The 13,263-nt window shown below is 38.0% G+C and overlaps 1 protein-coding gene across 4 annotated transcripts in view; it reads left to right on the top strand.

Annotated features, from left to right (window-relative positions):
• ACAP2 (ArfGAP with coiled-coil, ankyrin repeat and PH domains 2) overlaps positions 1-13,263 on the top strand; it is a 78,233-nt gene that overhangs the window by 32,839 nt on the left and 32,131 nt on the right. For all 4 annotated transcript variants that reach the window (XM_067301819.1, XM_067301820.1, XM_067301818.1 and 1 more), the window contains exons 7-9: positions 1,824-1,868; positions 3,027-3,122; positions 7,290-7,364. In XM_067301819.1, the coding sequence (XP_067157920.1) occupies positions 1,824-1,868; positions 3,027-3,122; positions 7,290-7,364 (216 nt within the window). The remainder of the gene's footprint in view (positions 1-1,823; positions 1,869-3,026; positions 3,123-7,289; positions 7,365-13,263) is intronic.

The following is a 13,263-nucleotide window of genomic DNA, read 5'->3' as shown; positions in this document are numbered from 1 at the left end:
CTGTTTGTAGCTTGCAGGGAGCTAGTCGCAGCGCGCCAGCTGCTTAAAGGCATGATGTGATTTGCATGAGCGTGGTAGCAAGAGGCTGGATTTGACCTAGTGCACTGTTTCCTTTCCTCCGAATCCTCTGCTCATGGTTAAATTTCGAAACCGAGCGGGTTGGAGTGGCGCACTGGAGACGGACTTGGTTGAAATCTGAAGCTAGCGCCTCTCACCTGAGCTAGTGGAATACCCTTGGCTTTCATTACTCCGCCAGGGACCATTTTTGCTCTTCGTGCCCCCATCGTTAGTGCTCAGTGCTGCATCGCGCCCCGCAAAGCCAGCGCTGGGCTGCTCCGTGGGGCTGGCCGGCGGCGGCAGCGGCAGAGCCTGCGCTGGCAGGAAGCTGGGGCCGCTGCTGCCCTGCGGGTGCCCCGGGCCCTGCGGGTGCCCCGGGCCCTGCATGCCGCTGCTCGTTGTTCCCGCAGCCCTGGGGGTGCCGAGCGGGGTCTTGGAGCCCTGCTTAGACAAGGGTGGGAAAATCGTGACAGTGAGGGGGGGAGGAAAGGTTGGACATCGCTGCTGCAGGCCAGTTTGGGTATTTATTGAACTGCGGCTTTCTTGCTGTCGGGAATTTGTATGTTTTAAAATGTTAACAACTGCTCTAATAAAGGTTTGTTAATAGTGACAAAGAAAAAGCTTCAATGCTGCTTAACTTAATACAGGTTAAAAATGAAGCTGTTGTGACCCTTTTGCTTAGGTGACTCCCTTCTGCTGGAGAAGTGACTTCACAACTGTAGCCTCTTTGTAGCTACATTGGCTTTAAACTGTATTTCAATACCTTTGCTTTCCCTTTGTTTTTTTTTCCTCACAAGCTGAGTGTTTGGTCTATATGAAGAAGTCTTAATTATTTTTGTTACAGAAGGTTTTCCAAGATACTGACTATTTAGATAGAGAAGTACAATCTGGTTTTGATTATAGTTTCAGTAAGTTTTCATTTGCTGGAATCTTTAAGCAGACACAGAGGTATTAAATTCTGGAGTTATGGGAGTTTCTGTTAAATGGGGCTTTTAAGTAAAAGCTCTAGTTCTGGATGGCAGCTTTAAATTACAGACTAGAGATAGGAGGATGATAGTGAAAGTAGCATAGAAGAATTAGGTGAATGTGCAAAATCAGGTATGTTCCTTTTTCTATTTAATGTGAAAGGCTTCATGTTCTAGGGTCAGTGACCTCAGCCAGCTTTAAAGAGCAAGTATATGCGAAATGTTACTCATTGAAGATACTGTGATCTTGTTCATTTTATGGCTGGGGCTGTATCCCAGTTCTGGGACTTTTTAGACAGTATCAACCTCGGGGGGGACCATATATAACATAGTCTTATCTCCTTTCCTAGGGGGAGGAGGCAGGGTGCTGACTGCAGCTCCTTTAAGGAGAAGCTGGGGGGCTGGGTTGGCTCAGATGGTCAAAAAAGGATATTTGAAATAAGCATTGAATTTGGTCTCTTGAAGATGGCAAGCAAGAAAACTTGGTACCTAGGTGTATTATGTTACTTCTGGATGACATGTCATATCTTAATTGTTTTCCCCTCTATTATAAAACTTCGTGACTGTCATTGTGAAATTAAACCTTTGCAAGCTTTTTCTCTGAAATGAGTCACTTATCTTGATGACAAATTTAGCATGCGTTTTGTACTATTGTAAAAACGCTTTTTGTAGTCAGATACTGAGTTATGTCCTTCTGGTGTTTTAAGCTTTGATATGCTTATTTGGAAGTAATTCGCAGTTTACTTCTGTGAGGGAAAATCTGCTAAGTGAATAAAATAAGTTGCTTGCTTTTTTTTCTAGATCAATGTTCTTCAGTCTAAAAGGAGATCAGAAATCTTAAAATCGGTAAGGTATATTTTAATTTCTATATAGACAATATTTTATTAAATCTGAAACAAAATTTAAAAATGTGACTGCAAAGCAGTGTATGCAAAATGAATTTGACCTTTTCTCCATCATAACATTACCGGTACAGCTGGCACCTTGCTGATGGTCACCTTGGCATTTACGATAACTCGGCATATATACTAAACTGTTTTTGGCAATCCTTTTGGTTCGAATGTGAATGCTTTGCTGAGGCTTTCATTGCCGTTGCCTCTTTGGTATGTGCTTTGTGATTAAAACTGAAGACTCTGTTCACCAAAGAGTCTTTTCTTTGGGACTGCTATATTCATTTATAAACAATGAGCGCTTCTTACAATCTATTTCTAAGATGGATTCAGTCCTTTCTTCAAAAATGGCATTCTTATTTTATAGAAATAGCTTAGAGTCAGCTAATATGCAGTATGCTTTTAGCTGTATGTGTTGAATTAATATACAGTTACAGCTTCATGCTTGTTTTCTTCTGATCATATTCTTCTTTCTGCTCCTTCATATCATCTCTATAAAAGGTTTACTGATATAGAGACTGCCAAATTAAATGGTGCCTTTCTTTAAAAGGGCTAGTTCTGCTTCCTTAATTCCTTTAAATAGTGAAAACTTTGGATCACAGCTTCACAGCTGTTTACCTTTGTGCTCTGTATCATCCCAACATGTTTTGTTTTTTAAGACTGTCAATTCTTATGTCTTTACTGTGTTCACAGAGGTCATGGTTTTGGATCATTAGTAAATGAATTCTGTACCCTCTCTCTATTTTGTGTGTCCTACTTAAACAGGAGTTAATAAGTTTTGGATAATATGAATTAGAAGCCATTTTTTTCCCTTAATAAAATTTTATTTCAGTTGATAGGGTTAATCCTATTAACTAATTCAGAGTTGAGATTTGAGATTTTTGACTCTGCTTTTTGCTGCCTTAAACTTGTATACTTATTTATGCCACTGGAAGCTGTACAAGGAATTGATGTAAAATTGCAAGGATAAATAAAATTGCGAGGATAAATAAATAAGCAATCTTACCCTGTACTTTTTTTTTTAAGTTTGTGCATGTGAATGGAGATACTTATGTGATATCTGATAAATATTTAAACTTTTATATGAATGCTTTTTTTTTTTTCTTCCTTCTAGATGCTATCATTTATGTATGCTCATCTGGCTTTTTTCCATCAAGGCTATGATCTCTTCAGGGAGCTTGAGCCCTACATGAAAGATCTTGGTGCACAGGTAACAAAAGTTATTTTATAAGCTCATAAACATACACTGGAATGAAAGAAAACTTGATGTGTGTGTACATATCAGGTACACTGTAGACTTACTTGACAAAAGAGGGAACTCTACAGTGCGACAAAGATAGAGGCGAAGCATAAAAATACATTTTAAATGTTTTGATTTAAAACTGCTGTAAATTAAAAGTTGCCAGTTCTTTTAAAAATGTTGTATACTATATAAATTATGCAGTGTGCCAGAGCTAAAATTAGTGTGAGCAGCTTAAAGTGAGACAATAAAACTGAAGTTTCATTTTTGATAAGTAGTGCAAAACTAATGTTGTATATTGAACCCCTCTTGCCCAGTTTTCCTTTTCAAGCTTAAGAACGCAGATTGTAACTTTTGGGTCCTCTGAGAGGCTCATGAAAAGGTTAGACTGACCACAGCCAAGTGCACTTAAGAAATATGGAAAATAGGTGTACAAAACGAATTAAGAGCATGTGGTATGCAACTGAAGATTTGTCTGTGGTGCAGGAAAAAAGATTTAAAGCAGTGTAGCTTGACTTGTTTTCCTCAGAAGTTGAATGGGCCCAGAAATTCTTGTATAAAATTTTTTTGCCTCTATCCAAGGATTTGGAACGGCTGCACTGACACCAAACCCTTTGCTCTTCCCACTTCCCCACCTAAGCTACTAAACAAAGCCACCACTCACAAATCCTAAATGTCCATCTGTATACAGAAGCAAATAGGTGACAGCAAATGTGTATTTGTATTCATCTCAGAGATGCATCTCCACGTCTGTGAAATTACATTGTTTATTTGGGGCTGATTTTAAACAGTTCCTGCCCCTGGCTGCTCGTTCCTGCTGCTGTGCTGCTGTCACCTGTGCTCCTCACGCTGTTTGTGTGGCTGTGCAGTGAAATAGCTGGGGAACTGTAGAAAATACCTACTTAGACATCTGATTTTGTCAGTTATTTTTCTGCTCAGTTAGTTCCCTAATCTGGTTCACAGTGTGTCTTCATAAATACTTGTGGAGACACAAGTCAGGGAAGTGCGTGCATGTGTTTGTGTGCAAATGCACATGAGCTGCCGTTGTTTTCAAGGAGGGAGGTACCTGTGCACCTCGAGCCCCCAGTGGTTTGTGCAGTAGTAGCGCTTAGGTTCACATGACCCTTTCCTTTGTTGATGTTGCTTCTTTTATTTTTTTCCACATCCTTCCGTTTTAAATTATAATTGTTGAACTGTAGTGTTTCAATGATATGGAATATGTGTTCTTTACTTTCTATTTAGGAGAGGTAGTGGGAAAGGAAGACTGAAACTGTGTAATTAGTCGTGTTGTATGCTGCCAGCTGGGCTTTAATGTTTCCATTTCAGTGAGACTTGAGTTAGGAACATAATGTTATTTTTGAATGGCTGGTCATCCTTTTGCTTGATCTGTAAAGGAGTGTTGTGTAACATTTTCAGTTTGCTGCTGGTATCATAGCAACCAAAGGAGTTAAATGTAGAAAATCCGAAGCTGAGAATGTTTAAAACATATTGCAAATGGAGCAAACTTAGAGTGAAGACCCTGAAGTTGTGCAACTGGCTGAATTATTTTCCCATGTTTTGCTTTTAGCATTTAAGTAATGGATATTTTTCACTGGAGAAGCAGACTTGTAAATATCTCATGAAAAGTTAACAGTTTTACAATTTGTATTGATTCAAGTTTCTGCCTTTAAAAGTCAGAGAGAAGATGTGTCTTGACATAACAAAATAGACAGGGTTTTATTAGTTTTTCTTTCTGAAAATACTGTCAGATCCTTTCTGTTGGCAAGTGAATTTTCATTCCCAACTAAACTGATTTGTATATGACCTTAAATACAAAGTTTGATAGCACCTGAAGTATTTAAAAATGAAGTAGCTTTAAGTGGTATGACTATATAATCTTTAAGTCTTTTGTTCTGCACTTTCAAATTACTGTCTGGTTTACGTGATGGAATAGGTTTGAGCAGTTTCACCTTCTGGGTGTCACAGGTTTGTTTAGGATTACTCATGAATCGAATCATGCACTGTAGGGGAATCTTTAATGGCACACAAGTGTAAAATCTGCTTTTGCATGAAGATTTTGGGATTTGCACTTTCACATGAAATGTGGTATTACTTAGAAACAAAACCTACTTGAATTTTCATTCTGCAATGAAGATTCAAAAAGCCACATGTTTTAGTCCAATTTAGTTGCGTATAGAATACTACTTATAGAATGCCAAGTGTATGTAAAACATTTACCACTAGATGCAATATTTTGAAAAATAAATCTCATTTTTGAAGAATACTTATGTCTGTTGTACTATTGTACATGTATATGTACTATTGTACTTATGTCTATTAGCGGTAAATACATCCTTAAACACCTTTATGCTAAGATAGAGCTGATGGCCCTAATCTGAATATGGCCTTCTGTTGCATCTAGCAGGGTAGGAGGAGGGGAAAATCTTGGAGGCCACGTCTAGGTTTCTGAATCTGAGGTTGGTTCAGTGAGAACCTTGATTCCTAGAACTTCTTGCACAGCCCTAGGGCCAGTTCTCCTCTTAGTTGTAAAGCAATGGGATTCTCGGGGTTCTTGAAGCAAAACAATCTTTGAGCACCGTGACAGACCAATCTCTGTTTTAGAGGATCTTGTATCCTTCTGACTTCATGTGGTTCTGCATGTATGATGTCTGGACATTTCAGTCTTTCACATGTACATGCTCACAAAATACCTGTAAGACCTGAATATGATAATGTAGTTGTTTGAGCCAGAAAACAAAACAGAGTGAGGAGACTTAGCAAAATAAGTAGAGCATGGAATTGGATCCAGATGTCCCAACTATCTGATAATTCCTTAATTGTTGGTCTGTCCAACGCAACAGCGTAATAGCTACTTATTGTCCCTGTTTTCCTCTCATTGGCATCATTGCAAATAGGGAAAATGTGACATTGGGGAAAATGACCAGAGTTGGCAGAGCTTCTCACTTGTGGTCAGGAGAGTGGGTGGAGGCTCTCCTTTTTGTGTGTAAATGGGGGATTCTATTAGTCATGCTGTGCCCTTTGCCACATGACTGACTGACGCTGGAAAACTGGAGTCACGCACTGTTTATAGCCTCCCAGTTCTAGCTCTGGAGTAGAGCAAGGTCTGCCCCACAGATGTAAAGCTGTGGGCTGTACCCCTATGCTCAGTCAAGTAATCATCTCTGCTGCATCTGCATTATTACTCAGCAAGGTGCCAGGACTGGGGTTAATGGGAGTTGTGTATTACAGTTTGGATAAGGGAAGAATTCACCGGCTTTTCTAGCATACCTTGTCACATAACTACCAAACTAGTTGGTCTTTCAGGCAGCTTCTGTTCCTCCACTTTGCTATTTCTTGTTTAGACATGTTCTTACATCAAAGTCTGTACAAAAAAATTTACTCTGTTACAGGATGTCATGAATATTTTACCCTCCCTGTTCCCTCTCACAAGGGGAAAAAAAAAATAGTATTGTTTTAGACATGTTTGTAGCAAGTGTTTGGTAGTGTTCACTTTATTGTCACGGACGACTTAAGGATGTGTAATTTAATCAAATCTCAGTTGTGACAGTCTCTTCTTTTTTTGCAAAATCAGTGTGGTGTATTTCTGAAACTAGAAATAGTTTGAATGGTTCTGTCTGAGATTCTAAGAATCTTGCTCAAGTACTGCTAGTGAGCTCTTGGGAATTATCAATATAAAAGCCTAACTGGGGCAATTCCCTGCTCCAAGGAGGAAAAAATCACTAGCACCTACTCTTTCTAGTTTTTGCTGCTAAAGCCAGTGCTGCTGCATAGGCCAGTCAGCCAGCAAGAGCAGCTAAAGCATGAGTCATTCTCTTCAGAGGCTGAACACCAATGCGGTATACCAGTCGCATATGCTTGGCACCATGCTGTTCTTTGAAACGTTTCTCCTAAGGCTTACAAGAAATGTACACCTTCCGTAGAGGTTAATTCAGGATGGTAGTGCAGTGCTTTAAACGAGGCGTCAGTGGTTATTAAAGGTAAAAGCTTTGTGATCACAGAGGTGATTTTTAGAATGCAAATAAAGCAAAAGTCATGCAATGTCTAGACATAATGTGTTCTTTCTGTCAGCATTATGAAATCTACAGAGCCAAATTTCTCTTGAAATCTAAAGATCCAATTTTCTGTTTCTCTTTACAGCTGGATCAGTTGGCTGTAGATGCTGCAAAGGAGAAGAGAGATATGGAGCAAAAACACTCCACTATTCAACAAAAGGTACTTGAGAGAACGTAAAACATAGAGTGCACACGCCTTTGCATATATCTTTTTGGCATCTCTCTTCAACAGTGCATCTCTGCATTAGAACTGCAAGGGATAGTATCTTTAAAGTGCAGAGAAATAGCCTTACAGATCATTAACCATAGGGTTGGATTGCAGATAGTCCTTTTGTGTTACGGAACAAAATATTGTGTTTCTGTCAAAACTGGATCTAATAAGTAGAACGGCAGAATTTATTTGAATGCTGGGACATCTAAGCATTTGATTAGAACTCTAATTTCAATGACATCTTGGATTCAGTGTAGCTGTAAAAGCTGTCATAATTTCCTCCTCTATCTGTAGAAGAGGTATATACACTGCACGGTCCTACAGGTATATGTATTACTTTCTTCCTAGACTATGCCAAATATGAGTATGGTGCTTTGATGTAGAAAGTGGCAGCTGCTATTGCGTGTAAAGAGCAAAAGTAAACTCCTGTAAAGACTGTCTAATGTGTAATGTTCAATTGTATGCAAATGTGAAAGCTCAGTGATAACATTAAATTGCTGTTTTGGGCAGATTTGTATGTGCAGTAATTTCTTTTTCTTTTTTTTTTTTCTTTTTGGCTGGGGAAAAATGTAGATACTTCAGATTGTTGGTGGGAGGGGGATGACTTCTGTTGCTTGGATGTTTCAGAAGCTCTAGATCAGTATTGATTTTGCAGGTATAATGCTAGAAGTTAAAAATATTTCCACTGAACTCTCCGATAGTGAGCTAATACTTCAGGTAATTTTGAAAGTGATTAGATACCAGTTTAAAGGTAATGCAACACTTCTTACTCTCATTCAAATACATTTTTGTGTGATCTGTTCAGGTGTCACAAATTCAAAAAAAAAAACTTTAATGTAGATGAAATCTGATGAATAAATAAAAAATTCAGTAGTGAGAACATGCTAAGAATAGAATGATTTAGGTAACTTTAATAGGAATCAATATTTATTTTAGTGGAAAAAGGTAACACTTCTGGCTGCTGCTGTTGGTTGCCAGATATTTTTCTCATTTCATCTCTCCAGTAGTTGGTGGGAAGTATTAGGAGCCCCTTAACAGTGTAATTGGGCAGACATGACAGTTGGCTTCAGGGCAGTGCTGTTGTGCTGCACATGGAGGCAGATAGAAGATAACTATAGATAAAGAAGGGGGTATGGGGAAAAAGAATTAAAAAATTAAATTTGTATGTTCAAGTTTAGTCTAACTGAGCCCAGATAGGTTCAGTTTTAGAGTTGGGTAGTAGTTGTGGGCTGCTGTTGGAGAAAAGTAGTGCTTGGTGAAAGATGCAGGTCATGGGCAATGCATCTCTAATTGGCCATAGAGATAATAACTTGTTACCATGATTTATGGTCATTGTTGTTGCCATTGGTGTTTACATTTGTTATTTTTTTTGTTTTGTTTTTCTCTTTAATGCTGCTTAAGGCTGCTTTGCAGGTAAACTATTTCTAATAATATCAGCAGTTATTGAAACTCTAGTAAAACTTGAAACTTGATCAACTATGTCTGTGTATATATAAACACTTTTTATTGTTTCTAATACAAACAAAGAACAAATGGACCAATTCATAATCTTATTTTAATTGAATGATAACTTTACGCTGCCTCCAAAATAAAATCGGGACTTTCAGATGGTGTTGTATATTGTCCTCAGGTTCTGTGTTTCAGGTCAAACATGTTTGGGATGTCTCCTGCCCTTATTAGTCAAATCGTACATGTATTTTTGTGATGATAATGCCTAGATTCATGTCTAGCCTTTGGAAGAAGACATGCTTTAGCGGAAAGTCCTCTTCTTAGCTATGCCTCCTAAGGTTATTTTCCTGGTTTCTCATTCAAGTCATGTTGTCAGTTTTTGACGGCACCTCCATGCTTTTCGCAGCTTTCGTGCCCAAGTATGTTTCCAGTTCATTAGTACTTCATAATCTTCAACTGGCTTAGACCTTGGATCTTGTTCCTTAGTGTTGTTCATCATCTGGTCAACCTCACCAGGATGGCAATCTGGTTTTCTATTCTATTCTTCTTGTGTCCTCTCATACTGCTTTGTACTATGCTCCTCCTTAGGCACATGTTCCCAAATCTTCCAGTGCCAAATTTTTCCATCTCTTACAATTACTAAAATTTCTGCTTCTTGAGTTGTATATTCAATGAAGTATGTGTGTGCCTAATAATATACTTAGAAGTTTTAGTCTGATGCCTTGGAATGATGCCTTTTCTTTTCCTCATTGTGTAGCTAAAGAGCAGTCCCTGTTCTGAAATTTATAGATAAAAGTGCGCATGTGCACACAGCTATCACCTCTGTACTACTCCTCTACCTGTGTTCGCATATGTGCGCGTATTCACGTGGAATAATTGCACTGATTAAATAACTCATCGGACTTCTTTTTCTTTACCATCAGCATCTCCTTTAATTTGGCTGTTGTCGGAGAGGCTGATGTAGGAGTCCTGGAAGAGCTTGGCTCACAGTATAGTTTGATTTCTCTTAAGAGAGCTGATGTCTGGTTTTTGTTTTAACTTTTGGCTGTGCTCTATTGCCTTAGCTACTCTGCAAGAAATGATTTGTAAAATAGGAATTTTTACTCATTACTCTGGAGCAACACATACTATGGATTAACCTAGGAAGATCTACAGTGTATTTTTTGTTGGGAAGGATGCATATCAAAAGGATGGTGTAACAGTGTTGTCAGAATCATGGAAGACTGTTTATAACTCTCGTCTCCTGAGCGATTTCCTGCAGCCCATTATTGTAGTAATGGGCTGAATTATGAAATAACTTAAAAATCAGTTAGACCTGTCAACAGCGTAATGGTTTTTGTTGGTTTGGTGACATAGCTAATAGTTCTAAACACAGGGAAATGATACAGGAAAAAACATTTTCATTTTATTTGAAGTAAAGTTTTTATTGTATTCAAACACCTCTTTCATGCAAAAAATGGAGAAAAAAAAATCTGCCTCTAAACAACTGTTCAGGAAACAGCTGGAGTGAGAATGATTTGAAAACTGTGACATCTTGACTGAATGAGCTGATAGGAAACCAGATGCTACCACAGCCATGGAGCAGGCGTAAACCAGAACTGCTATTGGGAAGTAATGCAAACTAATTCCTGTCACAGAAACTAAAGCTGTGCCAATATTTCAAATGACTTCTGTGTTTAGTAACTCTCTTGACTTCTTGCACTTTGTCTTGGACCGTAAACCTTGTTTCTTGTTGTGGGTTTGTTGTTGTCATTTGGAGCTTTTCCTCAAGAGAGTTTAAACTGAAGTATGACAAACATCTCTTTCACTTTGCCTGTGCTATGAGATGGGAATGGAAGCAAGTCCCTAAAAAGGGGGGGGAGGGGAGGGTTGCAAAATGAATTTTTTCTTCATGATAAGTACTGCAGTAACTTTTCAGTTTATTCTTTTGGGAGGGACTTTTTTGTTTTTTGTATCTGTGCCTGCTTCTTTGCTCAGTCTCCCCCATTTACTACCTTTTAAAAAACCTTTAAAATTCTGCTCCTTTAATATAGAGAAAAACCAATGTCTTTAAATACAAATTCAGTGTTAGAATGCTGATACTCACTGTAATGGACTGGTAACATGGCTTGAATTCAAGCTTTTGACCTTTTGGTAATCTTCATATTGGAAGTGAATCTAAAACTCTGCTGCTGAAAAATAGGATTCTTTTGCTTTGATCCCAAGAAAATTATATGTAGGGAAAATGAAAGAAAACATGCAAACTATGAAATCAATCCAGTGTGTGTGATAAACTGATAAATTCTTATACGAATGCAGTCACTGAAACATGTCAAGATAAGTATTCTGTGACCCACTAAATAAGTATTAAATGCAGAAATGAAAGTTGTCTTGCCATTACCTATGTGTTTCCTATCACTTACGGATTAAAAAAGGGCAGAAGAGCACACAGTACATCTGACCCACACAGGCCGCTTCGTCTACATGTTTCTTTTCCAGCAGCTGGCAAACATGTAAAAATGAGTATCAGAATAGAAACCATAGATGTCCCTTACTTTAAAACTGAGCAAACATGTAATGTAGCACTTCAGGGTGACTTTCATAATACTAGGTGTCAACTAGGACTATAGTACAAAGAAAATTAAACTAATTATCAAACAAATGCTGTTTAAGCTAATACAGGCTTTTCCAACTGTATGTTTGCTTAAGGAATGTAAAATTCTGAATCACATGAAGTGACTGGATTTATTAACATGTGATTCTCTTGTGCAGGATGCTGGAAAGATATGGATGTATTTCTCCCCACCCCCTGATTATTTTTCATAATCCGTTAAACTTTTCCATGAGCAAAGATAAAAATAAGTTATAATGTGACTGCTTTCCCCCTGTTCTTCAATTATGAAATAAAATAGACTATCAAATCAGACATGGCTTATCTAGTTCTTTTTCTGCTGTTACCCTTTCAATTGAAAAAAAGGGCTTTTTTTCCCCTGACCACAGCTTTAGCAGTGAAGCTTTTTGGATAAAGCATATGGAAGCTTTACTTTTTTTTTTAAATTTCAATTAGTAGTCTCCTCTGCATAGCTAGGAAAATATTAAACTTCTTACGTGTACTCTTGTGCCTTAATCTGCCCTATAAGGGTGCAAGTCATCTCATGAAATCCCTTAAAATAACACTATATGCACTTCATGAGGTAGACTGCTTTAGGTAACTTGGACTGAGAGTAGCAGCAACATAACAGTTTTACAACAGCAAGATGACACTTTGGATTGTTTATATTTGTATGTCTTCCAAAGCAGCTTAAATCTAGTTTTACTGGAAAAACACAATTGCAGTTCGTGAACCAGCTGTGTGATCCGGGAGGAAAATGTGAGTGCGCGGCAGGAGCGAGGGCCTGTGCGCCTGCCTCTTGGTAGACGAGGGACTGCAGGCATCACGGAGGCAGCAGGATGCAAATCTTTAGCAGGTTTCATTATGTTTGGGAGCTGGTAAGTTAGTCATTTATCCAGTTTTTTGGACAAAAAGGTGAGATCAGCATATGGAAGACTGCTTGTAGGGGTGTGGGCTTTTTTTTTTTTGATGGCATGATAAGATAAACTGGAGGCAGCTTGATGCTTTTTGAGAATGTCTGTGTAATAAAGCTGTCAAACACTGTTGAAACTACACTGATGTTTGAATGTTTGTGCTTATTTGAGGTCTTTAATGTTCAGTGTGTTTTGAATTGGAAAACAGAATATTAGGGTTATGAAATTTTGAATAATAAATGTCTGAATTTGGGATTTTTAAGAAGCTTTTATTTGTAATCTGTCTTTATTCGGAGGACTATATATGATAGTTTATATCATAGACTATATGATAGTCTATAGACTATATGATAATTCTTGAAATTTTCATTTTTTCAGTGATCTTCTGCTGGTGAAGAAAAAGTCTAGACTAACATTTTGGACATAATTTTTAATCCATTAAGATTGGTAATAGCTGGAAGTATAGGTCATTTTATGGAATTTGGTGCTCTGCTGGCCTGGAGGCATGAAAGGCCCTTTTCGACATTGATAACCACTTCACTGTCTTGATTAACTAACCCTTGGTTGAACCTTAATCGCTCTTTTTCCTGTGCCTCACACCCTTAGTGTTTGGCAGAATAGCGTTTTCTCTTCAGTCTTTTCATAACCTGTTAAAATGCTACCCCTGAGAGGACTTATCAGTGAGAAAAAAAATTGTACAGACTCTATCTACTTTTTCCTTTCAGTTCTGGTTATGCTTCTTTTTGACTGCTTAATGTTCAGTTAGGATGGGATTTCATTTATTTATGTATTTTTCCCTAAACTAAAATAACTATAGGATAAAGTTGTTTAGCTTGGATATAACTATGCTGGATTTAAAGGTGCCTCATCCTTTGTAGCTTAACAATTTGCATAT

Source organism: Apteryx mantelli, chromosome 9, assembly GCF_036417845.1.
Source record: "Apteryx mantelli isolate bAptMan1 chromosome 9, bAptMan1.hap1, whole genome shotgun sequence".
NCBI classification, from domain to species: Eukaryota; Metazoa; Chordata; class Aves; order Apterygiformes; family Apterygidae; genus Apteryx; species Apteryx mantelli.
The sequence above is the reverse complement of the archived record's forward strand: the minus strand, read 5'-3'. Positions and strand labels throughout refer to the sequence as shown.